The 16,087-nt window shown below is 43.0% G+C and overlaps 1 protein-coding gene across 1 annotated transcript in view; it reads left to right on the top strand.

The window, feature by feature from the left end:
• The window catches only part of LOC124554668, a 130,259-nt gene that overhangs the window by 58,776 nt on the left and 55,396 nt on the right, over window positions 1–16,087 (top strand). Inside the window, exon 4 of the mRNA XM_047128287.1 lies at window positions 4,734–4,852. Coding sequence (XP_046984243.1) covers window positions 4,734–4,852 — 119 coding nt within the window. The remainder of the gene's footprint in view (window positions 1–4,733; window positions 4,853–16,087) is intronic.

Below are 16,087 nucleotides of genomic sequence, written 5' to 3'. Positions count from 1 at the left end.
ATCCCTTATACAATCTTATTCAATATCTGTATCCTATTGTAATTCATGAAGTTTCCTCAGGGAAAGACATATACTGTCTGTTTTCAGGCATGCAACCAATAATTATTACTCCCCCTTGTGATATTTGGGATGAAACCCTTTCAGGCAATGCCAAGACAAGTCATTAACTGATTTGTCAACTATACTATCATAGAAAGAAATAATGACATGTCAACTCTGCCTAAAAGCTGGATATTCCTTTGGTCTGTGAGGACATGCTGAAAAGTAATGACTCTGAACTTTTCATGTGAAAATACTTTAAGGTTTTTAAGTAAATCAATTGATTTTAACCTTCTACATCTTTAGTCTTCGTATCTACATATTTATTTCTCAACAGTCATTCTTGCAACAAACATATTTCTCCCATTGAGAGACCAATTTGTTGGTACCGTCACTATAGAATGTTTCACTTTGTTGGTAGAGCCACAACCTCACCTCTGCTTGCACTGCTTCCATCATTATCAAAATGAAGTCATTGAAGCTGTTCTTTAAGTTTTGGAAACAGATGAAAATTGGATAGAGCAGCCAAGTTGTGACTGTATGGAAGATGATCAATAACAGAACCCAAGGTGTTGGATTGTTGCAGATGTCGAATTTCTGATACCGCGCGCCACGGAATTTGAATCCCCGCCAGACGTCATGGACATCGAAGACCCGTAGAGGTCTCTGCACCATCGCGCATAAGCTGTGGCGGCGTGCACCTCCTGGCCCACATTTAGTGTGAGGGTGCCACAGTGGAACACGTGGTTCCAGCGGCCAATAACGGCGCCCCCAATAGAGCATTTAAGCGCCTGCCTCTCGCTCAGCCAGCTAAATCTTGCGTACATATCTGGACACATCACCTAACCTAGACAGATTCTTTAATTTCCTTTTCTGTGTACGAGTGGACGTGGTTGTTAGGTTTTCTTGTGACTCCGTTGTTTCGATCTTGTTGTTGTTCATTCTGTCTGTCGATCGTGTCTGTCCTCTCCCGTTGTGCTGTTGTTCACGGGCCGATCTGCGGGTCCCACTGCGCTTTCTGTCACTTCAATCTGCGACCGTTCCGGTCGCCATTACAACATTTTGGCGACGAGGTAAATGGTGGTCATCGTTGGTATGGAGGCGAAGTTGGTCTGTCTGTTGGAGAAACAGCAGCAGCTCATGCAGCAGCAGCAGCAGCTCCAGTTACACATCTTAAAAAAGTTGCTGCAGTTGCTAACGGACGAAGTCGATGCCCGGGACATGTTACCACAACAGCTTGAGAGTCCTCAGGTGTCTGATGCTTTCCCACATCCGCTGTCGTTCCCACCCTTTAATGACGCTAAAGAGGACTGGCAAACCTACTTACACTGGCTGAAACAACATGTCACAGCTTTTCAAGTCACAGACAACTCCTTGCAGTGGTCGTTGTTTTTGTCTTGGGCCTCCCCAGACATGTTCTTTCTTCTCCGCAAGTTGGCACCATTGTCTGATCCTGTGGCTCTCTCTTTCCAGGAGATATGCCTTTTGCTGACAAACTGTTATTCCCAGTGCTACCATGTGGTCGCCTCTTGGCTGGAGTTCCACCAGTACCATAAACAACCTGGTCAATCATATCATTCCTGGGTCATGGACTTGCAGGGTCTCAGCCGTCAATGCGATTTTACGTGCATCAGTCAGCAGTGTAAGGCTTCGTATGTGGACTCCCTGATCCAGGATGTGGTGGTTCAGCTGGCTCCCAATCCTGAGCTCCATACTGCGGCGTTGAAACTTGACAATCCCTCCTTGGAAGAGATTCTCCCCATTGCCCGTTCCTTTGAAATTCCTCAAGCAGCTAACGAGCATCGTATTGCGCAACTGCAGGTGTTGGCAATCGCGGCTTCACGGCGGGTTCCACCCTCGCGATGTGGCCTGTCCGACAGAGGCCAGTGCTGTCGGGACTCCTCATTGTCCGACGTCTCTATGGCATCGGCACCTTCGGTCGTCCCACGTCACCTGTCGAGCGGCCCACTTCCATCTTGCCCACAGTGCTTTATCACCCATTTGCGGGCTGATTGTCTCCACCACTGGAAAACATGCTCGCTGTGTAACAAGGAGGGCCATGTCCAATCAGTCTGTCATAGTCACTCATCTCGCTCCAGTCCTGCCCCTCCTGGACCTCAAGATACAGTCCATGCTCTGCAATCAATCGTCGCACAGGACAACCCGTCAGCACAGAAGCTTTTCCTCATGCTCCACAGTTTCACTGAGGAGTCAGTTTTCAGGTCGACACTGGGGCCACCATCTCCCTGATTAATATGGCGACATATACCCAAATGGGCTCTCGTGCGTTGTCACCTCCCTCTCGCTGTTTGGTCGCCTATGGAGATGGTTCCATTCTCTTTTGTGGGCAGTTCGTCATCCAGGCAGCGTACAAGCATGTTCCCCGGCTCCTTACCCTCCTTGTCATCGACCATCCATTGGCTTTGAATATTTTTGGCCTGCATGCATTTCAACTGTTTGGCTTTTCAATTTCCGTCGAAGTTAATGTCGTTTCCATGGCTGTTCCTTTTCAGGACTTGGACGATCTATGCGTCGCTTTTGCGTCATTGTTTGCAATGGATCTCGGATGTGCTTCCAGCTTTCAGGCACGCATCACCCTACAGCCGGATGCACAGCCTTGCTTTTTCAGGGCCCGGCCCCTTCCGGTGTCCTTGCAGCCAGTGGTCAAGCAGGAACTTGATCAGCTCCAGGTCACTGCCATGCCGGAGCCTGTAACTTACAGTGCATGGGCGACACCACTGGTGGTCATACCGAAACCCAATGGGTCCCTTCGGCTGTGTGGGGACTTCGGCGCTACAGTCAATGCTCAGTCCCTTGTTGACACTTATCCCATTCCCTGCAAGGAAGACCTTCTTGCCAAGCTTGTTGTGGGAGAGTATTTTTCAAAGATGAACCTGGCTGAGGCATACCACGAGTTGCCCTTGGATGCCGAATCTCAGAACATCATGGTTATCAACATGCCTTTCGGATTGTATAAGTACAAGCACAGTGTCCTCCTTCCACGACTTCTGTCAGGCCAATGGTATAAAACATATCCGTAGCCCCCCTTTCCACCCTTCTTCCAATGGCGTGGCGGAGAGGCTTGACCGCACTTTTAAACACCAGTTGACTAAGGCGGTCTATACATCTCCATCCACGTTGGCCCTCACCCTGTTTTTGAGCACCTACCACACTACGCCAATTGATGGACGCAGTCCGGCAGGCTCCTTCATGGGCGACAGCCACGGACCCTGCTCCATTTGCTGATGCCATCCTCCTCCCACCCCCGCTCCCAGTCTTTGCAGCGGTATGCCCCTGGCACAGCGGTGTGGGCTCAGAAGTATGGGCGCAAGGTGGGTTGGACACCCGCCACAGTCGTCGCGGCCCATGGGCAGCGTGTGACATCAGTGCAGACGTCAACAGGGTCAGAGCACCACCATCATAATCAGCACCACCCGGATGCCAATACGGGACTCTTGCTGCCACCTCTTTCCGTACCTCCTTCAGGTGTGGACATGGTCCTCGAGTCACCATCCCTGCTCCTGGTTGCCATCTCCGCACAGGCCTGCCACCAGCCCTCTCCACCTACGGGTGGATCGGCGGCTCGCTCCCCCACCCTGGACTCTGGATCGGCTGTCATAGCTGTCATGAATACCTTCGGCATCCCTTCCAATAGTGGTTGATGAGCCTGGCTCCCCCTCCCACTACCGCCCACCTCAGCACCATTCGGGACGTTTCCACCCCTACGTGCAAGTTTCAGGGGGAGGGATCTGGTACCGTGCGGTGCAGAATTTGAATCCCCGCCAGACGTCATGGACGTCGAAGACCCCAAGAGGTCTCTGCACCATCGCGCCGTAAGCTGTGGCGGCGTGCGCCTCCTGGCCCACATTTAGTGTGAGTGTGCCACAGTGGAACACGTGGTTCCAGCAGCCAATAGCGGCGCCCCCGATAGAGTATTTAAGCACCTGCCTCGTGCTCAGCCAGCTAGTCTAATCTTGCGTACGTCTCTGGACGCATCGCCTCACCTTAGACAGCTTCTTTACTTTCTTGTTATGTACATGAGTGGACGTGGTTGTTAGGTATTCTTGTGACTCCGTTGTTTCAATCTTCTTGTTGTTCGTTTTGTCCTTTGTTGGTCATGTCCGTCCTCTCCCGTTGTGTTGTGGTTCACGGGCCGCTCTGCGGGTCCTGCTGCTCTTTCCATCACATCAACCCCGTGACCGTTCTGGTCCCTGTTACAACAGAATTGGTTGTGTGTGTTCTGGCATTGTCATGCTGAAGGAGAGAGTGCTCCATATGTGGATGAACTACTCGAAATTCGATTAGAGCACGCTGTTTCCAATGTAGCAACAGTTAACGTTCTGCACTGTTGTGTTACACATTACAGTTTGGAGCCCTTCTAGTGGCAGAAGGCTGCAAATATGTAGAAATGATGAATGAAGATGTAGAGTGTTAACAACATTCGTTTTATTTACGAAACGCTTTTAGAGTTTCAAATTAAAAATTCAGAGGCATTACTTTTCGGTACATTTATTTTTCTGGCATTTATTGTCTGCATTTTCTTCTTCTGTTCTTCAAAAGAAAGTGATGTAAACACCCTTTTATCTCATGTGTGGCAAGTTTTTGGTGATTTTTCAGTAAAAAATTAATGTTCAGTACTTATCATAAGCAGTCTTTTTCATTTGCAGATTTGTTAATCATAACTTTTCTTCCAGGTTGATGCTCTTATAGAAAAAGAAATAGAAAAATGCTGTCTTACAGGAATTTCAATACTTGAGCAAAGTGTGGCAGAACTAAATGATGGTGTTGCCAAACTGCAAGATTACAAAAATCGGTAAGCTATATACCTATATTGAAGTCATAGATTTGTTTTCTTACTTCTATATTATTTACCTATGATAACTGAATTTGTGCCAGACCAGAATTAAGTTACAGATATGTTTATCGTGAGCTGTTGCTATAACCAATGAAATGGCCTGGGCACAGCTCCATTTCAGTGTATCTGATGTTTCCCTCTTACAACTTCAAAACCCAGAGGTTTATTCACTATATGTGTGGGAATAGCGCCATTGACAAAACAGGTTTGTTGGTGCAGCTGTACTGTACTGCATACCGAGGGGTGTAAATCTTAATGGAAACATAAAGATATTTGTTTGAAGGATTCGAATTAAGACAATAATAGTAAGTGTTGTTCCTCTACTCCTACAGTCCATTAGCTACGACTGTTTAATAATGTTACTGTGCAGATCTGGTGAAATTAAACACCATATGTGTTTCAGGGTTAATTGCTTTAGAAATTTCATTGAGGATGGACTGTATGTAGAAGTAATCCTGCATTTGAGGTACACTACATCTTATACAGCTCTTGTGTTCATCGCTGCTTTCACCTCTAGCGATGTTTGTTGATGGGAAAAATAAGTGACACACTAGTTTAGAATCCAAAATCAACTGTAGTTACCCCTTTAATTGGTCAGGTAAGTCAGTTCAAAGGTCAGAGGGAGGCAATGGCATACCACCCCCAATAAGACCATGCGTAGTAAATTACGCTGAATCCTCTAATGCCACTATCTTTGTTTTCATTTTTATGCTTTTTATTTCAAATGATATCCCTCTTTAAATTCTAACTTTCAAAGTGCAAGGATACCTGAGTCACAGGCTAACTCACACCCCACTGACCAGTAATGCTTATGCTCATGCAGGGAAGTCATGATAGGGACCAATGGTCAGATGAAACTTGTAAATATAGAGGGTAAACAATGTGTTATGCTGAATTCCATCATAGCTGATATATGTGAACCAATTGCTATTTCTGAATTGGTAACATGAGTCAGGACTTGCTTGCCACAAAACATGAGCAAATCAAAATGCCTTGAAACAGCCATGTCAACATAAGTCATTTTATCAGTTCTGCTATTGCAGATATTTATTGTCAGTTTAGGATCATATTCCAAAATATGTCCCCAGCTGCTCCCGGACCAGAGAACTTCCACAGTTCTCTCCAGTCTGGCTCCACTGTAACTACAATTTTCATTCATAAATGAGTTGAATCTAAACTGTTTCCCGAGTTGTTTCGAGAAACTGGTTCCATTTCTGTCCTGAGGAGATAAATGCCTGGTAATTTTGCCTCTATGGTTTACAGGTGGTTAACTGTAAAGTCGTAATAGCTTGTAGCAATGAACCTACTTGCTAATGTTCAGACTACTAGAATGTACCATTCTTATCTTACCAACAGAGCTTCACCACCTGGAAGAATCCTGAGATGCTTGACATTTCAGGTGATTGCTGCAGGTTACTGCTGATCTGCCACCAGATCACATTGTGCAAATTCCACAGAATTCCTTTGAAACAAGTGCTTGACGTTTCGAGTGGTTGCTGCAGATTACTGCAGACAAGTAGCACGTGCCAGTGTCCACACTGTGGCACTTTTCTTATGGGGGCCCTATTCAGAAGTAATGTGTGTGTGTGTGTGCCAGAGTTACTCCCAAGTGCATGGTAGTAGGGTTTCCAGAGCCCCTACTGCAAACAGAGCAGTGGCCTTTCGCATGTGCACTGGGAGCTGCTGCTGAGTGTCACTGTGACCATGAGCCAAAACGAACTTTGTTACTAGGTGGGCCCTTCAATATGTTCTGGTCAAACTATTGAAATTATAATAGCTGCATATGTGGGGCTCTAGACTGTACTTAACTGGGAAGTTGATAGTTATCCACCTCTTTTATCACACAGTCTCAGGAGAATGAAACTGAGGATATACTCATTCTCTTCTCATACATCACACGGCATTCTGTGTTAAGGTAATGCTGTGCTATTGCAAAATCATGTTGTTGGGACAGGTGAGCAAGATGACAATGAACATCACACCAGTCTTGCACCACGTTACATGCTTGGGCAGTAAATTGTAATGGTGCTGAGGACAATGAAGGGAGGGAGGGGGTCACTGCTAAATGTGAGTGGAGCTGTAGGTGACAGAGGCAGCCAAATGTTGTCAAATTTGTTTATTGTTAACCATAAACAGATGTAGTGCAGCATGCTTGCAATTAGTGAATGCGAGAGTCCTTTGTGCTGAAGTGGTGTAAAACTCTGTAAATGGAGATCCAGCCAAAATGAAGCATGTGCCCCATTTAATTTCATCAGCAGCTTTGCTGAGGATCTTTGACATTGCCTATTCTCCTCCACTAATGATGTCTCAATATCATAACTAGATTTCTGATTGTATAACTCTTATGAACAGAAACCGTTTCTTATGAACAAAAACCATCAAAATAGGCTTTTATTTTTATTTATTTCATATCTTTATCTTTTTTCCATTTCCTGTCTTTCTATAATTAATATTTATATTTCTAATTACCTTATAATGATTGTGTTTTTAGATTGTATTGTATCTTGGATCATTTTCTTACCTTGCCAATGGTTGCCAAAACAGTGGAAAATAGCCCAATACTAGTACTGGTGATGTAAAAAATGTAAACACATTCCTATTAGTTTTGTTGATTTCTTCTACTAGGAGTAATCAGAATTTGTCAACAGCTATGAGACCTAAGATGAACAAATTACTATTTAAATATGGTAATGGAAGGTCCTGGTGGAATGTAAATAATTTAAGGGGTAAAGCTAAAATCTCACCCAGTAGTACTGGCATTGAGCTGTCAAAGCACATAAAGGCAAGATATATGCAGGGTGCAAAAAGCAGCAATTGACCCCAACAGTAAAGTGTAATGCCGTGTAATGAATACTAAAACAATCTGTTAAATTTTGGCTACATGATAAATCACAATTTAAAGATTGTCAACTAAACCAAACACCTAGAGATTAGTTACAAGCTATGTAAATTGAAAGCATCACATAGATAATGTGCTGGACCATTGTTGTTGTTAAATAGCAAGACAATGTCCCCTCCAGAGAAAAAGTGCACTCAGCATCAAAAATTCCAGAAGTCGATGAGTAAGCAGTAAAGTATCGCTACTTCATAACCTCAAAGGTTGCAGTGCCCCTTTCAAGTGTCTATTGCAGAGTAGCCATGTAGGTAGATACACAAGAGAGAAAACATAGCTAGATTTTGGACAAATTATTTTTGGAAAAGAAAAAAGAAGCTCTCTCTCTCTCTCTCTCTCTCTCTCTCTCTCTCTCTCTCTCTCTCTCTCCCTCTCCCCCCCCTCTCTCTCCCTCCCCTATCTATCTCTCTCTTTCTCTCTTGTAACATGTATTGCTACACATTGTCCCAGCTACTACATAGTCAGCCAGCACAATGTAAAAGAGAGAGAGAGAGAGAGAGAATAGTACCATTGTACACAAAATAGGAGTGAAAAACTATTATGAAGCATCTGATGTCAGTTATATTTGTGATAGCTTCTTGAGCTCTCAAATCATTCAGACTCAAAAATCCAGCCTCAGGTAATTCTGTGAGTCATGAAAGACTTCTTGTTTGAATACTGTAAAACATACTTTAAAGGAGGATATGCCGTGTGTAGCTGAACATTGTCACATTGCCCTCTCCTGTATTGGGTATTTTTATAAATTGTTTCTAGAATTGTGTGAAATAGCAATTTTTGAAAATAGAGTTTTGTATCGAGTTTCAACGAACTAGGTAACACACATACCTGATTTTCAAGAGAGACGTTGAACTCATTTTGGAAGAAGTGCCCTGCATTATAATTTTTGTTTGTACTCTGTTTTTACTTATTTACCCACAAAATGTGAGATTGCTTTAAAAGTACAGTCACTTCTTTTCATCTTGTGATGCATGCATTTAAACTCTCCAAGATGAAAAATTCTGAGTACAGTGTTCCCAACTATTAATTTTGTGTAGTTTTTTTGCAACATCTCACAATATAAATCAGTATGGGTGGTATGACTATAGGGCAAAAATCCAACTATAAGTGCTCTTCTACCCACAGAGTTAAATATACTCAGTTTTGCAGAATTAATTTGAGTTTTGTAACTTCTGTATTGTTGTGTGTCATCCCACTGGTTGTCTCACACTCCCAGTTGGTATCAAGACCTACACAGGTTTCGCTATCGATCATTGTAGCCCCAGTGGTCAATCACAGTACACACTAGGTACAGATGGGATTTGGAATCAACGTGACCATTTTGAACTTGCATTTAAGTGTAGCAGTAGTACATGCAAGATCTGGTGAATTGTACCTTATCGTGCAGACAATAGAGGAAATGGCAGAGCTGCTTGTTATAAAAAAATAATTTCCCTTCCATTTTTGGTTATATTTGTCTGTAGCCTTGAGTTGAACCACATGCATCAATGTAAATTAACTAAATAGGTTGCACTGCAGACAAGATATTTATATACATGCATAACTGACATCTCCAGTTACTGCTTTTTACTACACTGTAATTGTATAGTATATCTCAGATACCTGTGTAAAACATTGGTGTATTTTTCATTTCTCATTTTTCTATGTACCACCTGGCTTGCATTTATTTATTAGATTTTTGTCTTACATTCAGGAGACCCTGTGTTTAAAACTTTCCCACTTCTTTTTACAAGAGGAAATCTATTTCTATAAATTTGTGAGAGTTTTGCATTATTATTATTATTATTATTTCTATTTCTTATTTCTTTGCTAAATGAAAAGGTGAATGCTAGGAATAGCTATATAAGGTAAAATTAAATATAGTATGCTCATAATGATCCAGGTAACAGACAACCCAAGACTGCAGAGATAACAGGAAAATATAGATTATCATAAAATAAACATTTTTACCAAAAATTGCTATTTACTGCATTCACAAACATGCTTCACATCACATGTAAAAGCCCAGTGCATTACTTATATGGTACTTGCCAGATACTGACAACTTAATTACAATACTAGATGTGTTGCACAATATTTCGTATCATTCACCTTCAGCTTACTTTTAAGAACTACACATCCAGTTTTTTCTTTCTCTGTTTTCTTGATCACCTAATGTTTGCTGTCTTCCTCTATTGGACACACTTGTTCACTGTATCCACATCACTCAGCTCCTCAAATCCTGGTTCACAGCCATCACCAGTTAACCATTTCTGGATTTTTCATCATCCACTGTATGTCTTCACAAAAAACCTTTTTCATCAGTCCCAGTATCTCATTCATCGCTACTAGAATCTTCAAAGCGACTTACAGCAGAAAGTGTTTCAGTTTTCTTCCACAAGCAAACAATGGTCGTTTTGTTAACATTGTCTCAAACCTTCCAAATACCTTGTGGTTATAATTAAACTTTCCCTATTTAACACATTATAACATGGAAACTAATTGCTGTATGAGTACCAAACTTGGTACCATTAATGTCAAGGACATGGGGAAGAGAAATAGTGCAGAATTAAGTCATCTGAAACACTTTTAATGTGCTGCTATGGTACATCATATCAATACATACCAGTACCATTGCTGGTACAAAAGGGGCTCAATATGGCGCCCATCAGTGTCCAAAAGAGCCTGTAAGTACAGGATTGCATTCTGCACAGCAGAACAAAGCATGTCCGTAGGTATGCAAGCTACCTCTCTTGATATGCTGCACTTCAGATCAGCATATGTGAATGTTCCCCTGGGAAAACCCTTGGCAGCAACCTCAAGCTGTGTGACGGAAGCCAACGCAGGGTCAATTGCCACTTTTCGCACCATACAGATACCTTATCTAAATCATTTTGCAAGTCGTTTTGATCATCTGATGACTATAGAATATGGTAAATGACAGCATCATCTGCAAACAATCTAAGACAGCTGCTCAGATTGTCTCCTATGTCGTTAATATAGATCAGGAACACTAGAGGGCCTGTAACACTTCCTTGGGGAACGCCGGATATTACTTCTGTTTTACTCCATGACTTTCCGTCTATTACTACGAACTGTGACCTTTCTGACAGGAAATCACGAATCCAGTCGCACAACTGAGGCGATACTCCATAGGCGCGCAGTTTAGTTAGAAGATGCTTGTGAGGAACGGTATCGAAAGCCTTCTGGAAATCTAAAAATATGGAATCAATTTGACATCCCCTGTCGTTAGCACTTATTACTTCATGAGTATAAAGAGCTAGTTGTGTTTCACAAGAACGATATTTTCTGAATCCTTGCTCACTATATGTCAATAAATTGTTTTCTTTGAGGTACTTCAAAATGTACGTATACAATATATGCTCTAAAACCCTACTGCAAATCGACGTTAGTGGTATAGGCCTGTAATTCAGCAGATTACTCCTACTTCCCTTTTTCAGTATTGGTGTGGCTTGAGCAATTTTCCAGTCTTTAGGTACAGATCTTTCTATGAGCGAGTGGTTGTATATAATTGCTAAATATGGAGGTATTTTATCAGCATACTCTGAGAGGAACCTAACTGGTATACAATCTGGCCCGGAGGCCTTGCCTTTATTAAGTGATTCAAGCCGCTTTGTACACCAAGGATACCTACTTCTATGCTTCTCATCTTGGCAGTTGTCCTTGATCGGAATTCAGGAATATTTACTTCGAGTTTCGGAAAACCGTGTATTAACTCTGCTTTAGTGGCACTGTCATCAGTGACTTCACTGTTGTTATCGCGCAGTGAATGTATTGACTGCGTCTTGTCACTGATGTGCTTTATGTATGACCAGAATCTTTTTGAGTTTTCTGCCAGATTTCGAGACAGAATTTCGTTGTGGGAATTATTAAAAGCATCTCGCATTGAAGTACGCGCTATATTTCGAACTTGTGTAAGTCTTTGCCAATTTTGGGGCTTTTGCGTTCTTTTAAATTTGGCATACTTTTTTCGATGCTTCTGCAACAACGATCTGACCCGTTTTGTGTACCATGGGTGATCAGTACCATCACTTTTTAATTTATGTGGTATATATCTCTCTTGAAAACATCCCACAACTTTTCTAATCTTACATGATCAGATGGGCAGGAGTGAAGACTGTCTCTTAAAAAGGCGTTAGAGCATTTTTGTCAGCTTTTTCAAATATATATACTTTGTGTTTATTTTTGATGGTTGTAGGTGCTACGGTATTCAGCCTAGCAGCAACTGCCTTGTGGTCGCTAATCCCTGTATTCATCACAACACTCACTATTTGTCCAGGATTACTTGTTGCTAAAAGGTCAAGTATGCTTTCGCAACCATTTACGCTTTGAGTGGGCTCATGAACTAATTGTTCAAAAATATTCTCAGAAAGCATTCGCTACAATTTCGAATGATGTTTTATTCCTGCCGCCGGCTTTAAACGTATAATTTTTGCAGCATATCGAGGGTAGATTGAAGTCACCACCGACTATAATTGTATGAGCGGGGTAATTATTTGAAATGAGACTCAAGTTTTTACCCATACTATTTCACACGAACTATCTACTTCAATTTTGCTACAAGGCAAACTACCTCTGACAGCAATAAATACTCCACCACCAATTGTATTTATCTATCCTTTCTGAACACTGTTAGATCGTTTGAAAAAATTTCGGCTGAACTTCTTTCCGGCTTTAGCCAGCTCTCTGTACCTACAACTATTTGAGCTTCAGTGCTTTCCATTAGGGCTTCGAGCTCTGGTTCTTTCCCAACACAGCTACGACAATTTACACCTACAATACCAATCGTTTCTACAACTACCTTATTGTGTTTTACCTGCCTACTTTTAGACGGACGCCCCTTCTGTGGATCCCTGAGACCGTCTAACCTAAAAAAAACCACCCAGTCCCTACCACACAGCCCCCGCTACCCGTGTAGCCGCCTCCTGTGTGTAGTGGACTCCTGACCTATTAAGCGGAACCCGGAAACCCACCACCCGATGGCGCAAGTCAAGGAATCTGCAGCCTACACTGTCAGAGAACCGCCTGAGCCTTTGATTCAGTCCCTCCACTCGGCTTTAACCCAAAGGACCACAGTCGGCTCTATCGACGATGCTGTTGATGGTGAGCTCCGCCTTAATCTCGGAAGCAAGACTGGCAGCCTTTACCATTTCCGCACGCCGCCCGAAACCAGACAGAATCTGCTCAGATCCAAAGCGACACACACCATTAGTACCGACATGAGCCACCTGCAGTTGGCTGCACCCTGTACTCTTCACAGAATCCAGAAGCACCCTTTCCACATGCGGAATGACTCCCCCCGGAATGCACGCGGAGTGCACACTGGCTTCCTTCCCCTGCTTGGCAGCCATTTTCCTAAGGGACCCTCCCGTGTCCGGCCATCCTGACTTAGGTTTTCCGTGATTTCCCTAAATCGCTCCAGGCAAATGCCGGGATGGTTCCTTTGAAAGGGCACGGCCGACTTCCTTCCCCATCCTTCCCTAATCTGGTGAGACCAATGACCTCGCTGTTTGGTCTCTTCCCCCAAACAATTCAATCCTAAGGGGCCCATTACGCGCCTAACGTTGGAGCTCCCAACTGCCAGCAAACCTACCCTCTGTGAATGCACAGACCTTGCGGGCCGAGAAGCTTCCTCTGGAACAGGGAGGACGACTGCATCCGGCTGAGAGACATCGTTAGCCAAAGATAACGCCCGAAACCTGTTCGTCGAACGAGCCGGGGAGGCCCTACGATCGGCCCCTCGGAAAGTTTTTCGCTGCTTGCCAGACTTTGGAATGGTCTCCCACTCGACCACAGGTGAGGGGTCAACCTCAGTTCAGGCAGTATCCAGGGAGGTCACAGCAGTGGACCGATCAAAGGACACGTGGTACGTGCTCGATGTCCCTCGCTTCCACGCGTCCGATCCCCCACAGTGAAGCCCCTTGGCAGCAACCTCAAGCTGTGTGACGGAAGCCAACGCAGCCTGAAGCTGTGAGCGAAGGGTCGCCAGCTCAGCTCGCATCTGTTCACAACAATCACAGTTCCTATCCATTACTGTAGTCACTCCTGTTTGAAGCTCGTAAAAATGTGTAACAAGCGAACGGTGTACTCGCCTTAGTAGTAGCCGGAACTAGCGGTGCGAACTCGCTGACAATCACAGTTCCTATCCATTACTGTAGTCACTCCTGTTTGAAGCTCGTAAAAATATGTAACAAGCGAACGGTGTACTCGCCTTAGTAGTAGTCGGAACTAGCGGTGCGAACTCGCTGACGGTCTAACCGACTCTGACTGTTCTAACCAAACAAACAGAAGCCTGCACGATACGAGAGTCGATACAACGGTCGATAGCATCGGCGGTACTTTACACTACACTGTTATATAAATAAAAGGTTGTGCCTAGTAAGCACTCAAACACTCAAGAAATTACAAAAATAAACTAGTAACTACACAGATAACTGAAAATAAGTCGCTCCTGTTTGAAGAACGTAAAAATATGTAACAAGCGAACGGTGTACTCGGCTTATTAGTGGCAGGAACTAGCGGTGCGCTCACGCTGATGGTCTAACTGACACTGTATAACAATCATATACAAGCGTTCGCTCGACGAAAGATCCGTACCCAAAGACTGGAAAGTTGTACAGGTCACACCATTATTCAAAAAAGGTAATAGGAGTAATATTATGTTTGAACATTACGAATGACCTCAAAGAAAACGGTCTATCGACATACAGTCAACTCGGATTTAGAAAACATCGTTCTTGTGAAACACAACTAGGTCTTTACATACACAAAGTGTTGAGCGCTACTGACAAGGGATTTCCACAAGGCTTTTGACACTATACCACACAAGCTACTCGTAGTGAAATTGTGTGCTTACGGAATATTATCTCAGTTGTGTGACTGCATTCGTTAGTTCCTGTCTGAGAGGTCACAGTTCGTAGTTACTGATGGAAAGCCATCGAGTGAAACAGAAGTGATTTCTGGCGTTCCCCAAGGAAGTGTTACAGGCCCTCTGCTGTTCCTTATCTATATAAACGATTTGGGAGACAATCTGAGCAGCTGTCTTAGGTTGTTTCCAGATGACGTTGTCGTTTATCGTCTAGTAAAGCCATCAGAAGATCAAAACAATTTGCAAAAAGATTTAGAAAAGATATCTGTATGGTGCGAAAATTGGCAGTTGATAGTAAATAATGAAAAGTGTGAGGTCATCCACATGAGTGCTAAATGGAATCTGTTGAACTTCGGTTACACAATAAATCAGTCAAATATAAAGTCGGAAAATTCAACTAAATATCTAGCAATTACGATTACGAACAACTTAAATTGGAAAGAACACAAAAAATGTTGTGGGTAAGGTAAATCAAAAATGCATTTTATTGGCAGAACACTTAAAACATGTAACAGATCTACAAAAGAGACACTCCCTACACTATGCTTGCCCATCCTCTTTTAGAATACTCCTGCACCATGCGGGATCCTTACCAAGTAGGATTGACGGAGTACATCGAGAAAGTTCAAAGATGAGCAGCACATTTTTTACTATCACGAAATAGGGGAGAGTGTGTCACTGATATGATACAGGATTTCGGGTGGACATCAAGACAGAGGCATTTTTCGGTGAGGTGGAATCATCTCACGAAATTTCAATTGCCAACTTTCTCCTCCGAATGCGAAAGTATTTCGTTGACTCCGACCTACATCGGGAGAGCCGCTCACGAAATTTCAATCAGCAACTTTCTCCTCCGAATGCGAAAATGTTTTTTTTGACACCGACCTACATAGGGAGAAACTCATAACAGAATAAGGGAAATCAGAGCTCGCACAGACAGATATACATGTTCGTTTTTACCACAAACTGTTTGAGATTGAAATAATAAAGAATTATTGTTAAGGTGGTTCAATGAACTCTGTGCCAAGCACTTAAGTGTGATTTGCACAGTGTAGATGTATAGTGTAGATATACTGCTATCTTCAGAGACTGGTTCCGTTCTACACTTGTTCCTGTTGTTCATATATGTTTCGAGGGGAAGGCTTACCTGAAAGATTTCTTCATCAAGTGTACCATAGCAATATGCTTAATAACTGAACATGAGATTTTCCAATTGGGCTATTATTTATTTAAGCTTTTCTTTAGTTTCACAACCGCATTTGGCTTTTTAAGAAATTATCCAGTGATTGGCTGTAAAGAAAAGCATGCTAAATTTTGATTTCTTCCTTAAAATGAAGTTTCTTCCCTTTTTTTGTATTGACTTGAAAACAATCCAATTGCATTTACAATCCATCTCATACATAACAAATATTTGTCCCAAAACATTTATCATAAA

The sequence above is a fragment of the Schistocerca americana genome, chromosome X (genome assembly GCF_021461395.2).
Source record: "Schistocerca americana isolate TAMUIC-IGC-003095 chromosome X, iqSchAmer2.1, whole genome shotgun sequence".
Taxonomy (NCBI): Eukaryota; Metazoa; Arthropoda; class Insecta; order Orthoptera; family Acrididae; genus Schistocerca; species Schistocerca americana.
Note: the sequence above shows the minus strand (reverse complement) of the source record. Positions and strands in the feature narration are given on the sequence as shown.